Here is a 20008-nt window from a genome sequence, read left to right as displayed (position 1 = left end):
CAGTTAAAAAAAAAAAGGGAGTAAACGTCTCTAATGTTCCTTTTTAGTATCTCCCTTTGTTAAAACAAAAAAAAAAAAAAATATTTTGGATTAGTGATTGCGACCAATCATGCGAGCACAATTTCTCACCTCCATATATAGTCACAGTCATTCACCTGCAGAAAATATGGCCAAGGAGATGAGTTCTTTATTAAAAAATGTATTAAAACCACTCATGATGGCAGTAGAGTTACAGTGATGTATTTTAATATGTATATTAAAAATAAAAGCAGCCACAACTTCCCAAGTGTCGTTTCTCACTAATGCACTTCTCCTGCCATGCTCCAAAAGTGAATATTTTACAGGAAGTCCAAGGTGAGACATGAGAAACGTCTTCTGCCTTTACTGGTGTGGATCTCAGCCAAAGTAGTATTTTCATTTAAAAAAATACCAGTTAAAGCAGCACAGATGCTTCTCTTATTGAGAAGTGAAAGTTGATGGTCATTCAGTTGATTATGAGGAGGAAGAGACAGAGAACGAGGAGGAGAAGTTTTTCAGGAGCAGGTCAGCAGCCAGTCCTGGAGAAATGACTCCTTTGGTCACCTGCTCCTCAAAGTAGGGCAAAGAGTCTCTGACACTGGTGTGGTTCTGAAAATGACGCAGGACATTTTCCTGGATCAGACTCCACATCCAGACCTTCTGCTGCGCTCTTCTTCTGCCCTGTAGCTCACTGTTGGCTAGCATGGCATCCCGGTAAGACTCCATCTTTGACCAGACCTCCGGGATGCCCTCTCCAGTGTGGGAAGAGGCGCGCATCACCTGAGGGGGGGAGTGAGAGGTGAATCTTTGAATCATCCTCAAACTGTTTTTTCCTAGTTCACCTTGAAGATGTGACCAAAAATACAGCAGTCTTCTGTCAATGTCAACAGAGACATGTCTTCGATACAATATAGTGAAGGACATTTTTTCATGTCACAAAATTATGGTTTTTTTGTTACCTCAACAATAAGATTGTTTGGGGAAAAACTCCGGAAAAGAGGTCACTGCAGCGTTTCATTTTTTAATGATTGATGTTTTTTTTTTCCTCTTCAGTTTCAAGAACACATGATGAAATCCAAGGCAACAATGTAATTTAAGCAGACAAAAGCAAAAGCTTCAGATTTGCAGGAGCACAAAAATATCTGAGTAAATATATATTTGAAAATCACTGTTCAGATAAAACCTTACCACCAGGTTTAAAAATGTTGTAATTTAATAAGAAATCAACTGTAAAAACAGTTATTTTCTTGTTTAATTCTATCTAATCTACATGAAGTTACTGTTCCTACTTTTGTACACAGTGTGAGATTGTTAATGTAGAAATATAGAAATCTATTTTTACAAAGACAAGAAAACAGAAAAGGCAGTAAGATAAAGTCTAGAAAGAACCTGCATTAGGAGGAAGAAGAAATGGATGCCATGAGTGAAGTTTAAATACAAGTGTGCAGCCCTAAAAATCACACAGCGGTGGGGTATTCAGAGCAGCAGGAGACAGGGGGTGAGTGTTCTGGGTGAGAGGGAGTGGGGGGGGGGGGACGTTGCCCTGGCAGCTCACTCTGTGGGGCAGCTGTAGCTGCATTGGGCTGGGAAAAAGAAAAGGACAAGGCTGGGGCAAACAGGCACGTGAGCAGGGATTTGTGGGAAGCAGCGAGACACCGCAGAGCTGGAGCTGTGATGCTATGACATCTCCCTCCCCCTCCCTCCCTCCGACCCCACAGGCCTCCCGAGTCAGCTGACCTCTCAGCGTGGCGGCTTGTAGGGTTCAGACGGCAGCTGTAACTGCCCAGTGGGTTCAGTGTTGAACACTTGCCAGTTATGTTTCTGGTGAATTGACTGATCTTTCCTCCTGGTGGATCAACTACCACACTGCACTGTCAGATAAAACACCAGGGGGATATAAACAAACACACAGACACACCCCAGCAATCACAAACACACACATTCACACACACACACACACATACACACCTTGGGGTTCCAGGACTTGGACTGTTTCCTGAGCAGCTTTAACGCGCTGGTGTACTCCGCCTGGATCCTTCTGGCCGGCACCACCAGGTCGCCATCTGACTTTGTCACCACCACCAGATCAGCCCTCTCAATGATGCCCCTCTTGATACCCTGGACAGAAGTTTTGGCATCAGACGAGGGAGTCGTTTAATTAACAAATGACTATAATTACATTTGATGTCCCAATGTGAACAAATCAAATGTTTACAGGGAGTTTTGTGCTGAAGGATGTGTGTTTTTAAACATGTTTCAATGTTAACCACCTGACATTAACCAATAAATTAAAAAAAAATAGTTTCCTTCCTTACTCTTATTCTGATGGTGAGGCATTTTCTGTTAAATTAAACTCATTAAATAATCAATAATTAGCCTAAACCTCCATAATCACTGACATTAATCCTAGTTTCTAATAAACATTTATTTCAGATATTTTAGAACATAATTTATTTAAATTCATTTCATAAGAAATGGAGATTAAAGCAGTTTCCTGTTTAATCAAAGCAAAATGTGTATTCTAATAGTGCGACAGGAAATTAAAAAGGGGCAACAGATCATCTGTTATGATTTACATTTATTACAGGTTTTTGCAGTATTCATATTCAGATCACAAAAAAGATATAATTGTCTTTGATTTTCATTTATTAAAAAAATATTTCTAAATCTCTCAACACAATTCAATGAGAAAATAGGGAGAAACAAGTTCCCCTTAAATGTTTTTCACTCACCTGGAGTTCATCGCCCCCTGCTGGTGGAATCAGCAACACGAACATGTCAACCATATCGGCCACAGCAAACTCTGACTGGCCCACACCTGAAAACACAGATGCAAAACAGAGAGATGTTGTTCACGGACATTTTGGGGTTGTTTTTGTTTGTTTGTTTTTATGCATTTACTTTAAAATAAATAAAAAATAAATCACAATAAATATGGAAAAAATCATTTGGTTGTTTTTATGCATTTACCGTAAAATAAATAAACAAAACAAAAATAAATCACAATTAATGTGGAAAAAATTAAAGTCCAAAAACTAATTGAATTTCAAATTTGGTCAACTTAAATCTTAAGTTGACCAAATCAATCATCTTGATCTTTTCAAGTTGATCTCATTTATATCATTAAACCAAAACTGAAACAGGTCTATTGAGCAAATAAGGATCAAAACTATGCTGCGAGTAAATGTGTCATGAAAGGAATGATGGAAAACAAGCGTCTTACCTACAGTCTCCACAAGGACAATGTCATAGCCAGCTCCCTCACAGAGGACAATGGCCTCGTTGGTAGTTCTGGTGACTCCCCCCAGTGTTCCAGAGGTTGGTGACGGTCGAATAAAAGCGCTCAAGTCTCTGGAGAGTTCAGTCATACGGGTCTTATCACCCATTAGAGACCCTGTAAAATGAGGGGGGTCTTTACATCTGTGGCAAATATCACCTTCTCTTGCTTATCAGTGAAATTGACGGTGCAAGTGTTTACTCAATAAATCTTCTGAAATACAACTGACACATTTTTCATGTTTTTACCTCCTGTGGTGCAGGAGGACGGGTCCACCGCCAACACAGACACTTTGTGTCCACGTCCAGTCAACATCTTGCCCACCACCTCGATGAAGGATGACTTCCCTGCCCCAGGAGGACCAGAGAGACCTGAGAGATCAACACATGAGACAAATGACACCAAGGCCTGTTTACATGACCTGCTTCTGTTGCTATTCTTAAAACTGAACTCCATTTGAAGAGTGTGAAAAAAAAATACAGTACATGTTTTCGAAAATACAAGAATGAAACTTGACCACTTCAATAAATAAAGATTAGCAAACAAACAAACATTTCCCTATAACATTCTAGTAATGTATAGTCATGTGGTGAGAGAACACAAACTCAGTTTGTGTCTGAACTGTTGACCTTTTTACTCCCCTGAGGCTAATAAAGATTAGAAAACACTTTGTGGACTCTGTTAATTAAGTTTAAGCTACCATGGTGCTTTATTTAAGACACACACCTACTCTAAAGGCCACCGGTTGCCCTCCATTTTGTCTCTCCTGTTCAGCCCTGTAGGCCAACACTTTCTGCAGCAGCACTTGCGCCACCTCTTTTTTCCTGGGATGCTGCGTCTCGACCAGAGTGATGGACTCAGCCAAAGATGCCCTCTGTCCTCCGGTCAGTCCTTGGTACAGTTTGGTCACCAGTCTCTGCTCCGGGCCAGTCAGGTCCTGTGTGTGCTGTCCCAGGGCTGTGCTCACACACCTGTGTTTCTGACAGCTGGGGCCCAGCGTTCTGGTGCCCTTGTAGGAAGGGTGGGAACACATCACGGCCCTATGATGGAGAGGGCAGGTCCTGGTGGAGCGGAGGAAGGAGAGGCCCAACTGCCCCATTTTATGGTAAATGTGGGGCATCTAGACAGACAAAAACAGAGAAACAGGTGAGTTAAAGACGCAGACTTTAGGCTGCCAATATATCTTATGTGAATCGAAAAAAGTGACTGTGTACTTTGAGAACTGCAGCAGCAATAGTCATGTTATTTACTATATAAATGACTAGAAGCATTGGTTGTTGCTTTGTTTCCCCTTCATAAATACCTGCGAAGTTTTAACAGATACATCTCAAAGTATAAAGTTAAACGTCCACAGCTAATGAAAGTAGAATATTTGTTGTGAAATCTAAAGAGCAAACAAACCAACATGTACCGTGTTATCACGAGTCAAAACTCTTATATCCTACTGACCACGGAGTCGCCGTGGGAGCTAACAACATTGGTTAAAACTACATTAAGTTGTCAAAACATAAATGATAATACTCAGCGCCAAATACGAAATTCATGCTGACCTTACGCCAGGACCAGAGCTTTTCTCCTCAGCAGTTACAGGTTACATGTCTGTGCTTCATTCATTCTCTTCCGTTTCCGGTGACGTTTGAGGCTGCCCCCGTCCATGGTTCCGCCCTGTGCACTTTTGTTTAAAATGAATGTAGACAATATTGTAGCATTTAAGTATCAGCATAATTAATTGTATTGCTCCTTTTTATATTTAGATCATTAAATATGAATGAGTGCCGTTAAAATATAATTAACATCAGTGCGCCACAGAGGCGGCCATATTGGAGTAGTCTGTGCGAACTATGTCACAATCAAATGTCTTCACAAGAAAGTGTAAAAAAGATATACAGTAAACACGTGTAGTTCTGTAGAAAGTATTTCAGACAGAAGTACTTTTTAAAGTATGTTTGTCTAATGGAATTCGCTCCAGTTCTCTCTCAGGTCTGGTCCAGACATCACAAACTACTGTATGATTTTAGTCTATTTATGTTATTTAGTTTGTTAATATTCTTCTTATCTAAAACTGTTTACGGTAATTGGAAATAATGTTTATTTTATTATACAACAGCCATGTTGATTTATAAGAATTTAACGGGAAAATAACATCATTAATACTAAGTTATTATTAACAGTGACCTCACAATTCACTGTTAAACGTGCAATTCCTTTCTGGGTTATATAAGAATGTCAGTCTACGGCATGTGTAATAATTTAATGCAACCAAAGCTGTAGTTGATAAAATATTTATACTTAAGTTAAAATTGGTCATGGTTGTGTTTAAGATGCACGACCAGCAGAGGGCAGCAGTAGCTACGTTTCAGCCTTTTTTTTCAAACACCATTTGAAACACATGCTGGATATTTTGCCCACCGCAACCTCGGTAATAAAGTTTAAAATAGACAACATTGGTTTCATTTGTCCTTGAATAGGAACAAACCTCATTGGTTAGTGAATTAGTGTTTGGTTCACAAGTAGAGGGTCACTGGACTCATCTGGGAGGCAGTGGGATCATTAAAGGGACAGAGGGAAAGATGAGCTCCCACAAAATACAATGTAGTTTTGTTTTAACAGATCCTCAATTTTTCTCACAAATCTTTGTGACCTGTTAATACCATGACAGGACTGACTAATTTACAGTACTCACATCTCTAAATTGTTGAATTCTTTTTTTTTTCCCCCTGTATTGTGTGGATACTTCAAACCTCTTGATAATACTGTTTTTACCCTTAAATCTGTTTGGAAAATCTTGTAAATCTTCTTCTTTTCCTCTGTCCAGTCAAACGTCTAATACTTTACTACCTCAGAGTTCTGACACACAGGGAGGAGTGACATTTTCCACCAGGAAAACCTTCAGACTCTTCACTCCACAGAACGTGCTTGAATATGGAATTTGGGAGAAACTTGCAAACTGTAGAGAGGCAGTGTTGCTAACCACCATGCAGCCATACCACCCACGTCCTGTGTGTGCACACGCGCATACACACTACACCCAGTCACCCAGTGATTTCCAGGGGAACTTCCTGAACAATTGCTCTGTAGATGTTCCAGTGCTGTCACAATGTGGCCCATAAAACAAAGGAAAACACATGTTTATATGACTTCCATGAAACTAACGGGAAGTTGTAGCAATGCTTAAGAATCAGTGCTGTTGGCTTTCACATGTAATTGTTGTGCCACGTTAATTGAAGGTCTGCTCCCATTGCACGCACACATAGATAGTGGTTAGTTTTTCTAAGTCTCTGACAAAACAAGGATGGCTGCGGATCCAAGAGACATGAGTAAAAATAAAACAAAAACAAAATCCAAACACCGAGACAAAACTCATTAAAGAAACAGGACATGCTGCAAATAATGATGCTAATTTATTGATCCTTCCAGTAGAGACTTGATATTCATGGAATAAAACTGCTTTTCTGGGATCTTTACTAAGCAAAAACAAACAAAACAAAACAGGAATAGAAGAAAGTGCAGACAAAAATAAAACAGACTGTTTTTTTTTCTCCAAAAATACAAAAAGAATGTAAAGAGTATTACAGATGAATAGCAAAGAGGATGCATTAAAGAGATGAATGGCAAAAATCTGCATTTTATTAAAAAGAGGAAAGGGTCAACAAAAGGACATCAGTGACAGATCCCCTTTCCTCGCTCAACAATTAAAACTTTAATGCTAATCAGTTAACCACATCAGTCCTTTAACAAGTTTTTCTCAGTCAGTGTAAGGAGGGCTGGAAGCCTAGTCGCTGAAACATCAGTGTCCTCCATCCTGACTCCAGGACACACAGCAGGGGGACAATTATTGTAAACCTCATTTATATTTGTCTCAGCCACCAGCCTTAGACCTGTGACTCTACACTAACCAAACTCTGCTTTGCAAAACCAGACTGCACAGCACATATATTCTAATAGTGAATATATCTAAACGCTATTTTCTTCAAATTCACTTGCAACACTAGTAAAAACACAGGAGGAGCAACATTAAGAGATTCGTCTTAGTTTCTGAAATGCCCTTTTTAGTGCCACGTCCCACACGTAACCCCAATGTTTACTGTAACTGACAGAAAGTCGCCGACCTTTCAAATATTTCTTCAGCATTGTTTGAACACGTTTTGAACATTTTCAACGTGTTCACACCGCTGTACACGTACAGGTGTGGTTCCAGTGCTGAAATGACACGTGGTTCGATATCCCACACCTCACCATCATCATCCAATCACAAAGGATAATGTAGTCTTACATTTGTCAATACAAACACCGTTGCTATATAGATTAACATTTGTCATCTATTGTCAGAAAATATGTGGTTCCACTGAGGCAGACTCAGTGGAGGAGATCTACCGTATTATCTGGACTACAGGTTTTGCTCTTACATCAGCTCTACGTCGTTATGGTATACATATACCTCATAACATCAATGGCCACAAGAGGGCACTGTCTACACCCGCGGCAAAAGAACACTGTTGATGTCTCGCTAAAAAAAACGGTATGACGAAACTTTAAAGACTATCAAAAGAAAAGCAATGTTGTAGAATTTACATTGCTGATCATAAAGCTGCGGAAAAAGATATTAACGAATTAACTAGACGTGATGCTAATGCCAAGTCTGACGACACATTTCATTAATAAATGCAGCCTATGTTCTTTAGGCTAGTGTTCAAATTGATAGTTTTTCCAGTTTAGACGTTCGCTCTTGGATTTGTTTAAAAATAAATCTTTCAAATGTGATTGCGACATATCCACTGGTGTGACGGGGGTGTGCGTAGTCCAGAAAATACGGTAATTCTGATGAAATAATGGACCTGGGACAATGGAGAAGAAATTCATACTCATACGTGGGTGTACTTCCACCCAATTTTTGAGTCAACCTCTAAAGTATTTTATTATTTTACTGGTCATCCAATGAATCACTGCTAACTCGTTACACGTTCCAAGTTCATTTTCCAGCCAAACTCTTTGCAGCCAGACGCTTAATGATAGCCAACTGCAAACTTGGTGACCTGGAACGTCCTGCAATCAATTAACTGCAGATGTGTATCCTGATTTTGGAGGGACAATTTAGATGCAATCTCGTCACAAGTCAGAACAATACAACAATGGAAAGAAAAGAGACACGTTGGAGCAAGATCAAGGAGGATACTTGCATCATGATGAGTGTGATGGTCTAATTTTTACAGTTGGTCACAAGGATCAAGTATCTTCCAGTTGCATCATGCTCACTTTACTTATTTCTCTCCCAGTCTGTAAATGTGCCCAATTCAGATGCCCTTCAAGTAAAGAACAAATCAACCCGTTTAACCACCCGTCCTTCCCTTCAGGTCCCAGACCGGAGAACCATAAACCAGTCTGGGACTCAGCCGCTCCTTTTCTTTTCTTACTACTTAGAAATGCTCAGGTGTGGACAGCCACAGGGCTGAGGACGTTAAAGCCTAGGAGACGGATGATATGGGGTTGTGGGGGGAGCCCATCTGGGTTAGCACCTTATCCAACCACTGCAGGGGACCGTGGAGATGAATCTCAATCCAGCAGGGGGTGCTGGTCACATCCTGGCGGTGATACTCTGCTCCCCAGCCCTGAAATAAAAATCCATGATTGGTGAGAAACAGATGATAGATGATATATATACAGATGATATATATATATACAAACATGCAGTATGTCACCTTAACGAAGCTCATGCGAATAGTGCACATCTTGGTGAGCTCGTAGACGGCCTCAAAGCCATGGTTGACCGACTGTGCCAGCAGTTCAGCAAATTCCTGGTTGTTGAAGATCTTCAGGCTGCAGGTGCTGGGAATTTTACACACAGTGGTGGGGTGAAAGCTGTGGTGGAAATTACAGTTACGACTCTGGACGAAGATGCTGCTGTCACTCAGACACTCGGCATACACCTCTCCACCAACGTAATACAGGTGGACACCTGGAGGGGAGCACAAAAAGGAGTGAGGCACTGGTGACATGTGGGAACCCAAACACTGTTGTGGTCATTTTACAAAGTCAATACACTGATATCCACTCAACGTGCTGTTGTCTACGTTCTCTCTAGATCCTGAGCTCTTATCGACAGCATGATTGATTTAGTCTGGTCTGCTACAAACAGTCAAAGCATCGTAATCATTGACGGAAGTTTGTCTCTCGCACCTCTGCCGATGTGCCGTCGAGTGTTCTCAATGGTGGAGTTGCGGTTGACGTTGGAGAGCAGGCCCAGACAGAACCGGTTGCAGTTGTTGGAGGGATCGGTGAAGCCGTCGACGAGCACGCTGGTGGACGAAGCCTGGAACGCCTCGCCGACGCGATTGTTGAGCTCGTAGTAAACAATAGAGCACCAGTGCTTGGGTTCCTCGTAGGCCACGGGCTGCACATCTGCACAGGAAACACATTGACGGGTCACATGAATGAAGCGAGGACAATGTGCGTAGGGACATGAGCAGAATCATTTGATGTGCTCGTAATTCCTCCTCTTTGCCAACGCATGTGCAGGCGAGCCACCAAACCACTGATGCCTGCAGCGGCTCAGCTGTGAGTGAAGCTAATCTGCACTGATACTTTATCTAAATTCTGCTCTGTATCTTGTAACAGTGATTAGAACAAACATGGCTCCATGTGTGCACATGTAGAGCGGCGCCAAAATCAATGCAGATGCATCTCAGTCTATAGACTGTCTGTGGTCTGCGTACCAGGGTTTTTCTCAGCAGTCAACAGAGAAACCCGGCTGTGCTCTCTGTGTTTGGTATCTCAGAGTGAGCCACTGCCAGCTGGCCTCACACTCTCTGAGACAGGGAGAGGGAGAAAGAGGGAGAGAGAGAGAGAAAGAGAGAGAGGGAGGATAAATCATGTTTATCTAAGCGCATACTTCTTCCTAACATCCACTGTGGCCTGGTGCTGGAGAGCAGGTGTGTTTTGTCTATCCTGTTCCCAGAGCTGGACTGTGATACAGACCCACTGCCCTACACAGGATGCAGCTTGTGGAAAAAAAAAAAAAAAAAAAGTTAAAAAAACTCCCAACACTCCCAGCTGCCAGCAGGCATTTCAACACCTCTTCCTGCTACTGTTGTCACCGTGTGTGTGCTGAATCCCAAGGTCCCAAGGACGTTGCATGATAGAAAAAAAAACTTTTTTCAGGTCAGGTGTAAACGGCCAAAAGTTCAGTTCCTAAAGATTAAAAAAAAATCTCAAATAAATAAATAAGAACTTCATCTTCTTATTAGTGGTAAAGAAAAGGTTTTTTTTCTGTCAGACCTTTTGTATGAGACAATTATGGTAAAACCACAGACTCTGGACGGCTGCCAGCACTACACCACATTTTAAATCCAAACGTTGGAGGTAATTAGCCACTCTTAATCATTAACGACTTTCAAATCATTACCACCGGTAGAAGTGACATAAGCTCTGTCTTTTATGAGCCTCATAAAACTGCTCTGAGGCCTGCCTTCATTTACGGAGTCTTTGCTTCTCCCCTGGGTTCTCACCCTCAGACAAATAGTCACCGTAAATTCACAGATTCCTTTTTTTCTACACACTGGAGTTTCATCTGGCAGGAAACAGAAAAAACAAACCAACCGAAGGTTTTTTTTTCTTTTTTTTTTTAAATCTCCTGTCAGTTTTTGACCACAGTAGACATAAGGGCTGTGAACAGATGACGCAGGCTGGTGTTGATAAAGGCCAGCAGGTGCAGACAGCATCACATTTATGATGTCTTCACACAAGGATGGAACCCGTGTGTGGGTGAGAAAATGTGCAACAGAGACGATGGTAAGTACCTTGGTTACCTGCCCGGTTGTTACTCTCTAGAGGCAGAGGCGGGGCCAAGAGGTTAGTGTCCATTGGCTGGGGACAATCCTGAGTCATTTGCTCTTCTGGGGCTATGTAGGCAGGAGGGGGCGTCTCTGCAGAAAAAAAATCAGAACAATGAGCAATCAATTGTTTGTCTTCAGTAATGAGAGGGGAGTAGAGAGATCATTCGATGCCTGCTGCGTCTCACCCGGCATCTGGAACGGACTGCCCGGGTCAGAACTGGATGGTGAATGAGGGAAGGTGGGGCTGCTGCCACTGCCTGGTGAGTTTGGGTAGCTGTTGCCTGGTGAATGCGGGAAGGGCATTGTGTTGGCCTGAGCAAAGGATTCTGGGAAAGTGGCGTTCTGTGGCATGTGCGGCTCATTCTGCTGGAGGGGATTGCGGAAGCGAGGCAGCATCGTATGCTTGGCGTTGAACTCACTATTCCTCGGTACCAACACTGGGGGCAGCACTGAAGGGAGAGGAAGAAGAATAATCAAATTGCAACAATTGATTTAACCAAATTTCTAAAAATGGGGGACAGGCCCCCTGATGGCAACATGGAGCTATTGCAGACAAAATGTATTTCAATTTTAATATTTACTTTAACTATGCAACTATTGGAAAATTGTGAAACAGCTGTAGTTACTTCCAACGCTGGGACACTGCCGAGAAATTTCGGGAACCAAGTGGATTTCTCTAACACCAGGAGATTTTTATTACTAAGGCTGCAATCCTTCAAAAAAATGTGGCAACAAACATGTGAACAAAGAATTTTCATGTTTAATATTCATCAATAAACACTTGATATTGTCAACGTTTTCTGACTCTGATGCCGACACTGAGTCAAAATATTTTTTGATGTTTCTCTCTGGCTAAAATTGAATTGTTTTTTTAAAGTAAACAGTAATTACAACTGGAGTCAAATCGACTGAATTTCAACACACACACACAGAGAGATCTGATTCCTGCACCGCCAAGACTCAAGAAGGACTCTGAGCACAGATGTCCCGGCATTTTTCTCATGTCTGTTTTCAGCCTTCAGCTCGGAGCCAGCAGTTTTTAACTCTCTGGTTCCTGTGCTGAAAGAAGAGAAGGGTATTTGAAGGGAATTTATTTAGATCTTATGGCATTTTCTGTGGCCAATGTTGAAACCCTTCAGGTGCAGGTCATAAAAAAAGCTCACACACACACGATCACTTATTTGTTAGAATGTATAAATGTGTAGATGTACATGAAGCTTCGTGCTGCTGCTGCTGGCGATCCTGCAGGTGAAATCATCTGTGCTGCACCGGAACAATGATTTAAAAAGGTTACACGTGGGGCAGGCAGACAGCTGTGGTGTTTGCTGAAGGGAGACTGACAGGATGTTTGTGGATGGGAGTTTGTTCTGGGAAGAAGGGAAGGGGAGGTTGGGAAGTGTGGACAGACAGGTGCTCCTGGGCTGAATCACCTTAGGACCCCTCTTCCCCCCCGCTCCCAAAACAAAAGTGTGCAAGGCAGGCAACATCTCTTTCCTCTTATTGTGTGTGGGTGGCCACCTTCCTGTTATAGCCATCCTGACCGTGTGTGAGTGTGTGTGGGTGTGTGTTCTTGTTTTAGATACATGGTGCATGTATAAAAAAAGGGAGGGGGGGGGGCACAAAACAAAGCTCTCATTCTCCAGGGAATTTCCTGCTACACACACACACGCACACTACACCACTATTCCTATCTTGTCAGCTGACCCTCGTTGTACTTTTAGTTTCAAAAAAGATGAAGCTAAAAGTTAATTTATCGCTGCCTCAGTCAAAGTTCTGCTGAAAGTAGTAAAATTTCTTGCAAGATTTACTAAACAATAAAGGTGTAACTAATACTCTGAGAAATACAGAAACAAAGGGTCATATTTTACACTCTTGATTGATGTAAACTAATTAAATAAGTTTCTTCAGGTGAGGAACATCCTACAGTTTTAACCAGTGTCGTCTCAGTGGTTTGGTTTCCCTGCAGCTTGATTGATTTTCCATCATTTTGCTAAACAGCTAATCCACATATTTAAAAAAATAAATACATAAATTGTGCATTCAGAATGTGTGATTATTTTGGACTGTAATTCTCACCTGGACTGTCCACTCGTTTGTAGTGATAGGGGTTGATGCACACGTCCTTCTGTTTGGAACCGAAGGGGTACTCGCAGCACTCCAGGGCCTTCAGCTCATGGTGGGACTGCAGGTCCGGCCAGCGCCACACCCGACAGTAAATGACATGCGGCAGACCTTTCCTGTGGGACACCTGCAGCCGTCCGTCCAGAGAACGGGGGATTGTCACACAGTTACTGGGCTGACCCGGGCAGCTGAGTGCCCGCTCCAGATCCTCCATGGCTCCCTTTTTCTTTTTCAGTTTCTTCACCAAAGCTTCCACAGCCTTTTCTGCCCATTTCTCTTCTTCGTCCCCTTGCTTCCAACCCAGTAGTTGTTTGACCGCCGGGCCAGTGAAGGAGAAAAGTGAGGTGACGTTCATGATGGACCAGTAGCCGTCCCCCTGCCCCCTCCCTCCTCTCCGACAAAGTTGTGAACAGTGATGGGGAACAATCCAAGCTCAGCAGGAGGAGAATATTTTTATCAGAAATTCCCCACTTCCACAGTGATCAGGTGCTCTGGAAGACCGACAACTGAAAAAGGGGAGAGAAAGGTGAGCCATGAGTGAGAAATGTTTCCTTTCAGAATGTTTTCCTTTCAGCAGAACAACTGCCCTCACTACAAGATCAAACTTCCTCCCTTCTGTGCTTTTGTACTAGCAGCGATGTCTTATCAGGAAAAAGCTGTGACGAGGCAGTGACATCAGCAACAGCTGTAACCGCTACGTCAGTCATAGGTTCTGGGAAAAGGGCATAAGACTCACAACACACGCCCACCAATGATCCACACATTCTGCAGATATCTTCCTGTCCATGTGGTTTGTCACATTACCACCACTCCCTGCAGGAATCTATAGTGAAGGCCTTTCACACAGTGAGCACATGGTCACAGTTATCTAAGTCATATTTGGAGAGTTAAACATCACAGCTATCATCAAATCAGTCCAGCTCATAATTAAATACAAAAAAAATCTTTATAAATCTCTCAGATGGCCTTAGTGTAGATCAAACTGCTAATTTATTATAATAAAATAAATAATCTGATTCTTTTTGTTTGTTAACATATTTGGGTAAAGCAACATCTTGCAATCCTCTGTTAGATTGTATATGCCTTGATAATAGATGCAGCAGTTCAGATTCAGAGGAAAGGGAGATGTTCTGCAAGACCAGAAGCCCCAGCCCTGACCCCCCAACCCCCCCATCATCAAACACTGTTAATGGGCAGGAATCTGGCAACTTGCACGACAATAAAAAGGAAGTGGAGGATAAATGTGCTGCGGTCCCACAGGAGCAGCTCAGAAACCAGGAGGTGCACACACACATACGTATATATACACACCGTTTATCAAAAAGGCCAATAGAGTTCTTCCAAATTCACTCTTTTCAATTTTTTTTCTTCTGAATTAAGGCAACAGGGCAGCTTCACAGTTGAAGCTGCGCTGCAGGTGGGTCTTCAGAAACAATTCCATAATGTAATAACCAGCTTATCAGATGTCCACCACCTCTGCTCTGTAATGACTCATGGGTTAGGATGCATCATTCTCTGACAGTAAAGCCTGCAGTATATTGGATTTCCTACGAGCAGGAACAAATACATCATTAAGGCTGCTCAGTGGTTTATTTTTGGCCCCTCATATATTGGAATAAATAGACAATCTCTATATTTGTCGGTAGCTGTTGGGCTACATCACACTAACAAACTGGTCGGACACTTGATAGGCACAGGTGTGGACGTTTACTAAAACCACCGACATGGACTGGTAAGATGTAACTCACAGCTGTAGTTGAACTGGGTCACATAAATTGGTGGAGTCCTACTGGCGTGACCCATGTGGACAGTGAGCAAGACAAAAGTGAAATAAGATAAAAAAAACGGTGTTCATTTTGTCAGCTTTGGCTCCCATTTTAGAAAACCGCCCAATAAAACCAAACGTAATGATAAAACATTGATTTAAAATGGTAAAAACATCAACTACACATTTGCACCCAGTAAATCAACCTGCCCTCGGTTTTGATTGTGTTCAGGCCAAGGAGATGCTTACTTTATTGGCCGCCCAGTAACAGCCAGCACTATCAGCACAAGTCGACATCAAGCTGCACAAAGACGAGCTTTAATCTATTTCAGATGGAAGATTCCAGAAGGTTCTGCACTGCAGCATTTGGAGCTGGCTTCACATTACTCTTCTGTCATTCTGCTGCAGCTGGAGACCATATCTCTTGAATATTTCCAAACCTGACAGAGTAATATCTGACTGTGGCCTGAGCACATGCTTATTTAAACGGTCTTCTGTGGACAATGCCAGTTCCATGTTGTCTCTGAAGCAGTCAAAATATGAAGGCACCATCATACCTGTCTTTTATTGTTCCTACAAAGACAAAGATCTTGTCGTGACATTGATTCTAAAGGAGTGAATGAATTCTTTCCTTTGACTTTGGATTGTCAACATCAACAGACTTGATATTTAATGTTTAAATTGATCTGATGTCACCATGGGAACTCCGATTGCTTTGTTTTACCATGGATGAAAGAAATTGTTCTCAAAATCATTGTTAAAGTATTTCACATTCATCGTGTGACTTGAAAAATGTTATCTTCGTCAAAACGTGTTACCAATCAGCAGCTTCTATTCAGGGTCTATTTTTGGGTGTATTTCTAGGTGTCTTCAACAAAGCTCCAAATCATTTGTCAGAAAAAGTAAATTAAACTGATTCTATAAACTGATACATGTCACAACAGGCGTCTCATATTGGACCTGATTAGTTTTGGGATGATTACTCCTCTCCATAACAACGTGTTTCGAGTTTAACCCTGACCCAAAGAAAGTCTCCCTTATTTCTTTCCCCCCCTCTGACTGAGTCACTGTATGCTGTAGTCTAACAGATGCCTACACACTCAATCATTCACACTAGAGCCCCATAAAAGTCCCGGACATTCCCTACAGCTGAGTCTGAACTACAGTCTCTATTGCGTTAGCGGTAGCTTGTTATGGCCATCAGTTAGTCTGATGGGCAGGGACTGAGGCTAATGGGGGCACAGAGTGGGATTGTGCGACACTGGCAGGCGGAGGCTTTGACCCATCTGGTGCGAGTTGTTAGCCACTACACTAGGCCCATGGATCACTTTGCACCGCTCCAGTGTCTGTTAATCAATTTAGGCCTGGTCTGTGTAGGATGAGGAGGCAGTAATGATGCTCTCTGGACCCTCCCCAGGGATGGAGCATTATAAAGAAGCTACATTATTTATCAGCGGGGTCCTGGATTGAGCCTCCATTAGCCTCCACTCAATGGAGTCACTAGCTATAAACAGAGGAGTGCAGGAAGACGGAGAATGATAGATATGGAGAAGGAGAGTGAGAAGAGGAGTGCGTGATGTACAGAGAAAGGGTGGAGATGGTTACAGCGGAGGCAGAGACCAAAGACGGAGTGAGTGTTTGGAACAGAAGGACACTGGTGTATCTGGTCTCTTTACTGAGCACTTCTGGACTTAAGTGCCTTCAAGGGTCATTACTGACTAAACAGTGACACTACAGGGACGCAATTCATGCTTTTCTTTCACATGCACACAAATCAAAGCAATACGACGAAGAAGGAGTGGAGCAGCTACTGTGGAGAAAAACATTTAATATACCAATTAAACTAAAGGTAACTAACATAACAATGTAATCTATGTTTGTCAATATGGACAGCTTCCTATTTTACTGGAGTAAAATAGTCTCTGCTATTTCATTTTCAGTAAAGTGAAAATGTATGCATTTGTTTTAATACATTTTCTCCTCCACTCAAATAAATAAAGAGTTGATTTGATTAAAAAAAAAACCATTTTTATTATTTATTTATATAAGTCAAGTTTTGCCCTACATATCATGTAATAATTTATGTCCTGTTATGCTTTAATGCAGTTTCAACCTTGGGGTCGCAACCCCACATGGGATCACCTGGAATTTTTTTCTTCTGATTACTAATCTTTTTCAATGTTACTCTGTATTTGAAATACAGTATAACAAACATGGTCAAAAACTAAAAAAAAAATTTAAAAAAATTCTGTGTTTGCCAGAAATTTATGATGTCAAAATGGGGTCACAATCCAAAATAGTTTGGGACCACTGCACTAAAGTGAATTGTGTGATGACATTTGCTGAGCCTCAATAACTACGTTCATACTTAAAGGTCTTCTCCTCAGGGTCTGGTTATGGCGTGAACCTGAGAGGGCAATAAACTTACCTGGGTCACTCCGTACAAATGTTCCTTCACAGTTCTCATCATGTGAACATGACATCACATGAGAAATCCAGTGAGTGCTCAAATATAAAGTGAAACAGAAGAGATTGTCAGTGGTCAGCAGAGTCCAGACTTACAGGGCCTGAACATGGATTATATTCCTTACGTCCCAGACACACTAGTCCACACAGGGCTGTAGACATAACTAGCAAACACATGGGGTTTCAAGCAGCTATCTCAACCATGCTTGGCACTCAGTGCTGGGTCAGTGTTGTGTTAGAGAGGACACCTCACCACAACACATGGCGCGCGGTGTTGTCCTGACTGTACAGACACATCAGAAGGCTTCTGACCCTGTCACAGTTGTGACGGACTCTCAGGACACAGGAATGTGGCTAACCTATATTTACACCTTGCAGTTGAGTCGCTTTTTTTTGTATGACGATTACAGACAACTTGATAGAGGCCTGTGAAATGAAACGTCCGGCTGGGATGTACATTTCAAACTCTTCGACAATCTTCAGTGAATGTGTTCCGATTCAGACCTGGAGAATGTGTCCTAATATTCGTTTGCAACCCAGATCGCCAGAATATAACCAACTTTAACGATGCATACATTGAGAATGCTGCATGATAAAAACAATTGCAAGTAAATCATGGACAAGGACAAATTCCTGTCCTTTGGGTAATCTGATATGTCTTCTTCAATGACATCAGGAGATCTAGCCTTAGCTGCTGAATGTCTCTCCCACTCTCTTTCTCCCTCTCTCACATAAACACTTGCACTGACACATAGATTCCTCAACACATTGTCATAACTAAAAACACATGTCTTTTGAAGCACATCAATCTGCAAAGATGGTTCGAGGAGACCTAATACAGAGTACAATATGTGCCAACCGGTAGGTACAGTAGGACACTGCCTGTGTTTACACCTCCTGTGTAGTGGTATATAAATTACACACTGCATTGTCAAGTTCGTGTCATCAAAAAGTTCTATCTTTATCACACAAAGATATCTCTACATCTACAGCTTTATCTCCTTCACCCCAGGCATATTTAAGCGTAAATCAATAATCTGTAGTTTGTTTTGTTTTTTTGCCAAGTTTAGACATTTTACCTTGTTTGTTTGTGACTTATCTGTCGCTGGTAATTCAACATTTCCTGTGGTTTTATAACCTACACACTAACCCAATCCAAGTTACTTGAGGACATCACTGTAGGCCACAGTGAAATGTTTATTTTTCATGGTCACAGGAGTCACCCATCATTCCTGTATCTTAATGCTCGACTACGAGTGTTTAACATGAGTGGAATCATATTTTATTATCTACGGCATCTGTGTATCTTGTGATAACGCATGCTTTACACCATACACGCGTGTTATTGTGAATAAATATAGCTTCCTGCAGTCTTTTTCGATTGGGATCTATATTTCATTACAAAGTAAAGCTTGAAAGCTTAATTAATATTCAGAAAAAGTATTTATTTAAAAAAAAGAAATAACACAAAGCCAGTTAACTGCGAACTGAAACTAATAGATAAAGTGAGCAAAAATTTTGAAAGGAAAAGTTTGAAAGAGCTTGCGCTGTTCGGTCGGGATCTATTTTCTTTCAAACAGTGTCATGTACACTATTAAATACAGAAACAAAGAGAAGGAAACGTTTCATTCAGCAAGTTAAGAAGTTTACGTTACCTTTTCTTTCGCGGCAGACCTCACGCTTTCTCCCTCTCTCTCTCTGTATGCGAGTGTGTGTGAATGTGTGAGTGTGTGTGATCGTCTATGCCTGTCTTCTGTCTGCTCTCCTGGCGTCAGCGAGTCGCGGAGCCGCCTCACACCCCGCTAAACGCCAGTATCACGCCGCGGGATGCAGCACTGACAACAACAAGACCTACTTTTCACACCATCCATTCTTATTCACATCGCTGACACTTGGTTGTGTAAGAGTAAAACAATTATTAAATTAGCCTTCACTCATTCTGAGATGGTGGTGTTTTGTCTTTGGTGTTTCCTGCTTCGAGCAGAAGAAAAAACTTGACATCTGCCAGACAGAAAGCAGGACAGGTCTGTCAACTTTAAAGGCTCCCATGGCATCCATTTAAGGATAATTTAAAGTGTTTTAACTGAATTATTCCCTATGGCTAAGTTTACCTATTAGCTTCCACAATTAGTCACTGCCATAGTCTAACTAATATACATGTTAAAAAGAAAAAACAAGAATCAGATAAAGGCTAAGTTGCACAATATTTGCCACAAACTAGGGTTGTAGAATATTTCCCTTACATCAAACCAGGATTGTACAGAAATGTAAGAGGAAACAAATGTGTAAATATATTTTTTTAGTTTTATTATTGTTTTAAATACCTTGTTTGGCATTGGTGGGGAGTAGATTCATGGGAGAGCTGGTTCTATTTTGGGAATCAAGGCTTGAGTTGAGTTTAATTTTTGGGACTCCATATATTGTCTGGTCTCTAAACTGTGTTACATCTGCTTTTTGGTTTTTATTTATTTTGTTTGTCTATACATTTTGCATGCAGCACTGTTTTTCATGAAAATGCCTCCAATTTCACAT

The 20008-nt window shown here is 41.6% G+C and overlaps 2 protein-coding genes across 5 annotated transcripts in view; both read right to left on the bottom strand.

The window, feature by feature from the left end:
• The window catches only part of mmaa (metabolism of cobalamin associated A), a 14976-nt gene extending 10001 nt beyond the window's left edge, over positions 1-4975 (bottom strand). The window contains exons 1-8 of one of the 3 annotated variants that reach the window (XM_025058539.1): positions 4846-4975; positions 4022-4415; positions 3544-3666; positions 3242-3412; positions 2751-2836; positions 1987-2136; positions 1756-1889; positions 664-798 (exon numbers count right to left, since the gene is read on the bottom strand). In XM_025058539.1, the coding sequence (XP_024914307.1) occupies positions 795-798; positions 1756-1889; positions 1987-2136; positions 2751-2836; positions 3242-3412; positions 3544-3666; positions 4022-4415 (1062 nt within the window). In that variant the 5' untranslated portion in view covers positions 4846-4975 and the 3' untranslated portion in view covers positions 664-794. Of the gene's footprint in view, positions 1-166; positions 799-1755; positions 1890-1986; positions 2137-2750; positions 2837-3241; positions 3413-3543; positions 3667-4021; positions 4416-4845 lie in introns of those variants that run through there. The other 2 variants (XM_017034897.2, XM_017034898.2) reach the window with 2 other exon arrangements.
• Positions 4976-6680: 1705 nt separating this feature from the next.
• Positions 6681-19265, bottom strand: smad1 (SMAD family member 1). 2 transcript variants are annotated; one of them, XM_008316433.3, is made up of 7 exons: positions 19132-19265; positions 13201-13751; positions 11310-11573; positions 11098-11214; positions 9470-9691; positions 8992-9248; positions 6681-8901 (listed from the first exon to the last, which is right to left on the bottom strand). In XM_008316433.3, the coding sequence occupies exons 2-7, from the start codon at positions 13598-13600 to the stop codon at positions 8758-8760; spliced, it is 1404 nt and encodes a 467-aa protein (XP_008314655.1). In that variant the 5' UTR covers positions 13601-13751; positions 19132-19265; the 3' UTR covers positions 6681-8757. The 2 variants fall into 2 exon arrangements, with proteins under 2 accessions (XP_008314655.1, XP_008314654.1); XM_008316432.3 differs by having other exon boundaries at positions 11089-11214; positions 19132-19264.
• Positions 19266-20008: the final 743 nt, after the last annotated feature.

Source organism: Cynoglossus semilaevis, chromosome 9 (assembly GCF_000523025.1).
Source record: "Cynoglossus semilaevis isolate Cse_v1.0 chromosome 9, Cse_v1.0, whole genome shotgun sequence".
Taxonomy (NCBI): Eukaryota; Metazoa; Chordata; class Actinopteri; order Pleuronectiformes; family Cynoglossidae; genus Cynoglossus; species Cynoglossus semilaevis.
This window is presented reverse-complemented; position numbering and strand designations above follow the sequence as displayed.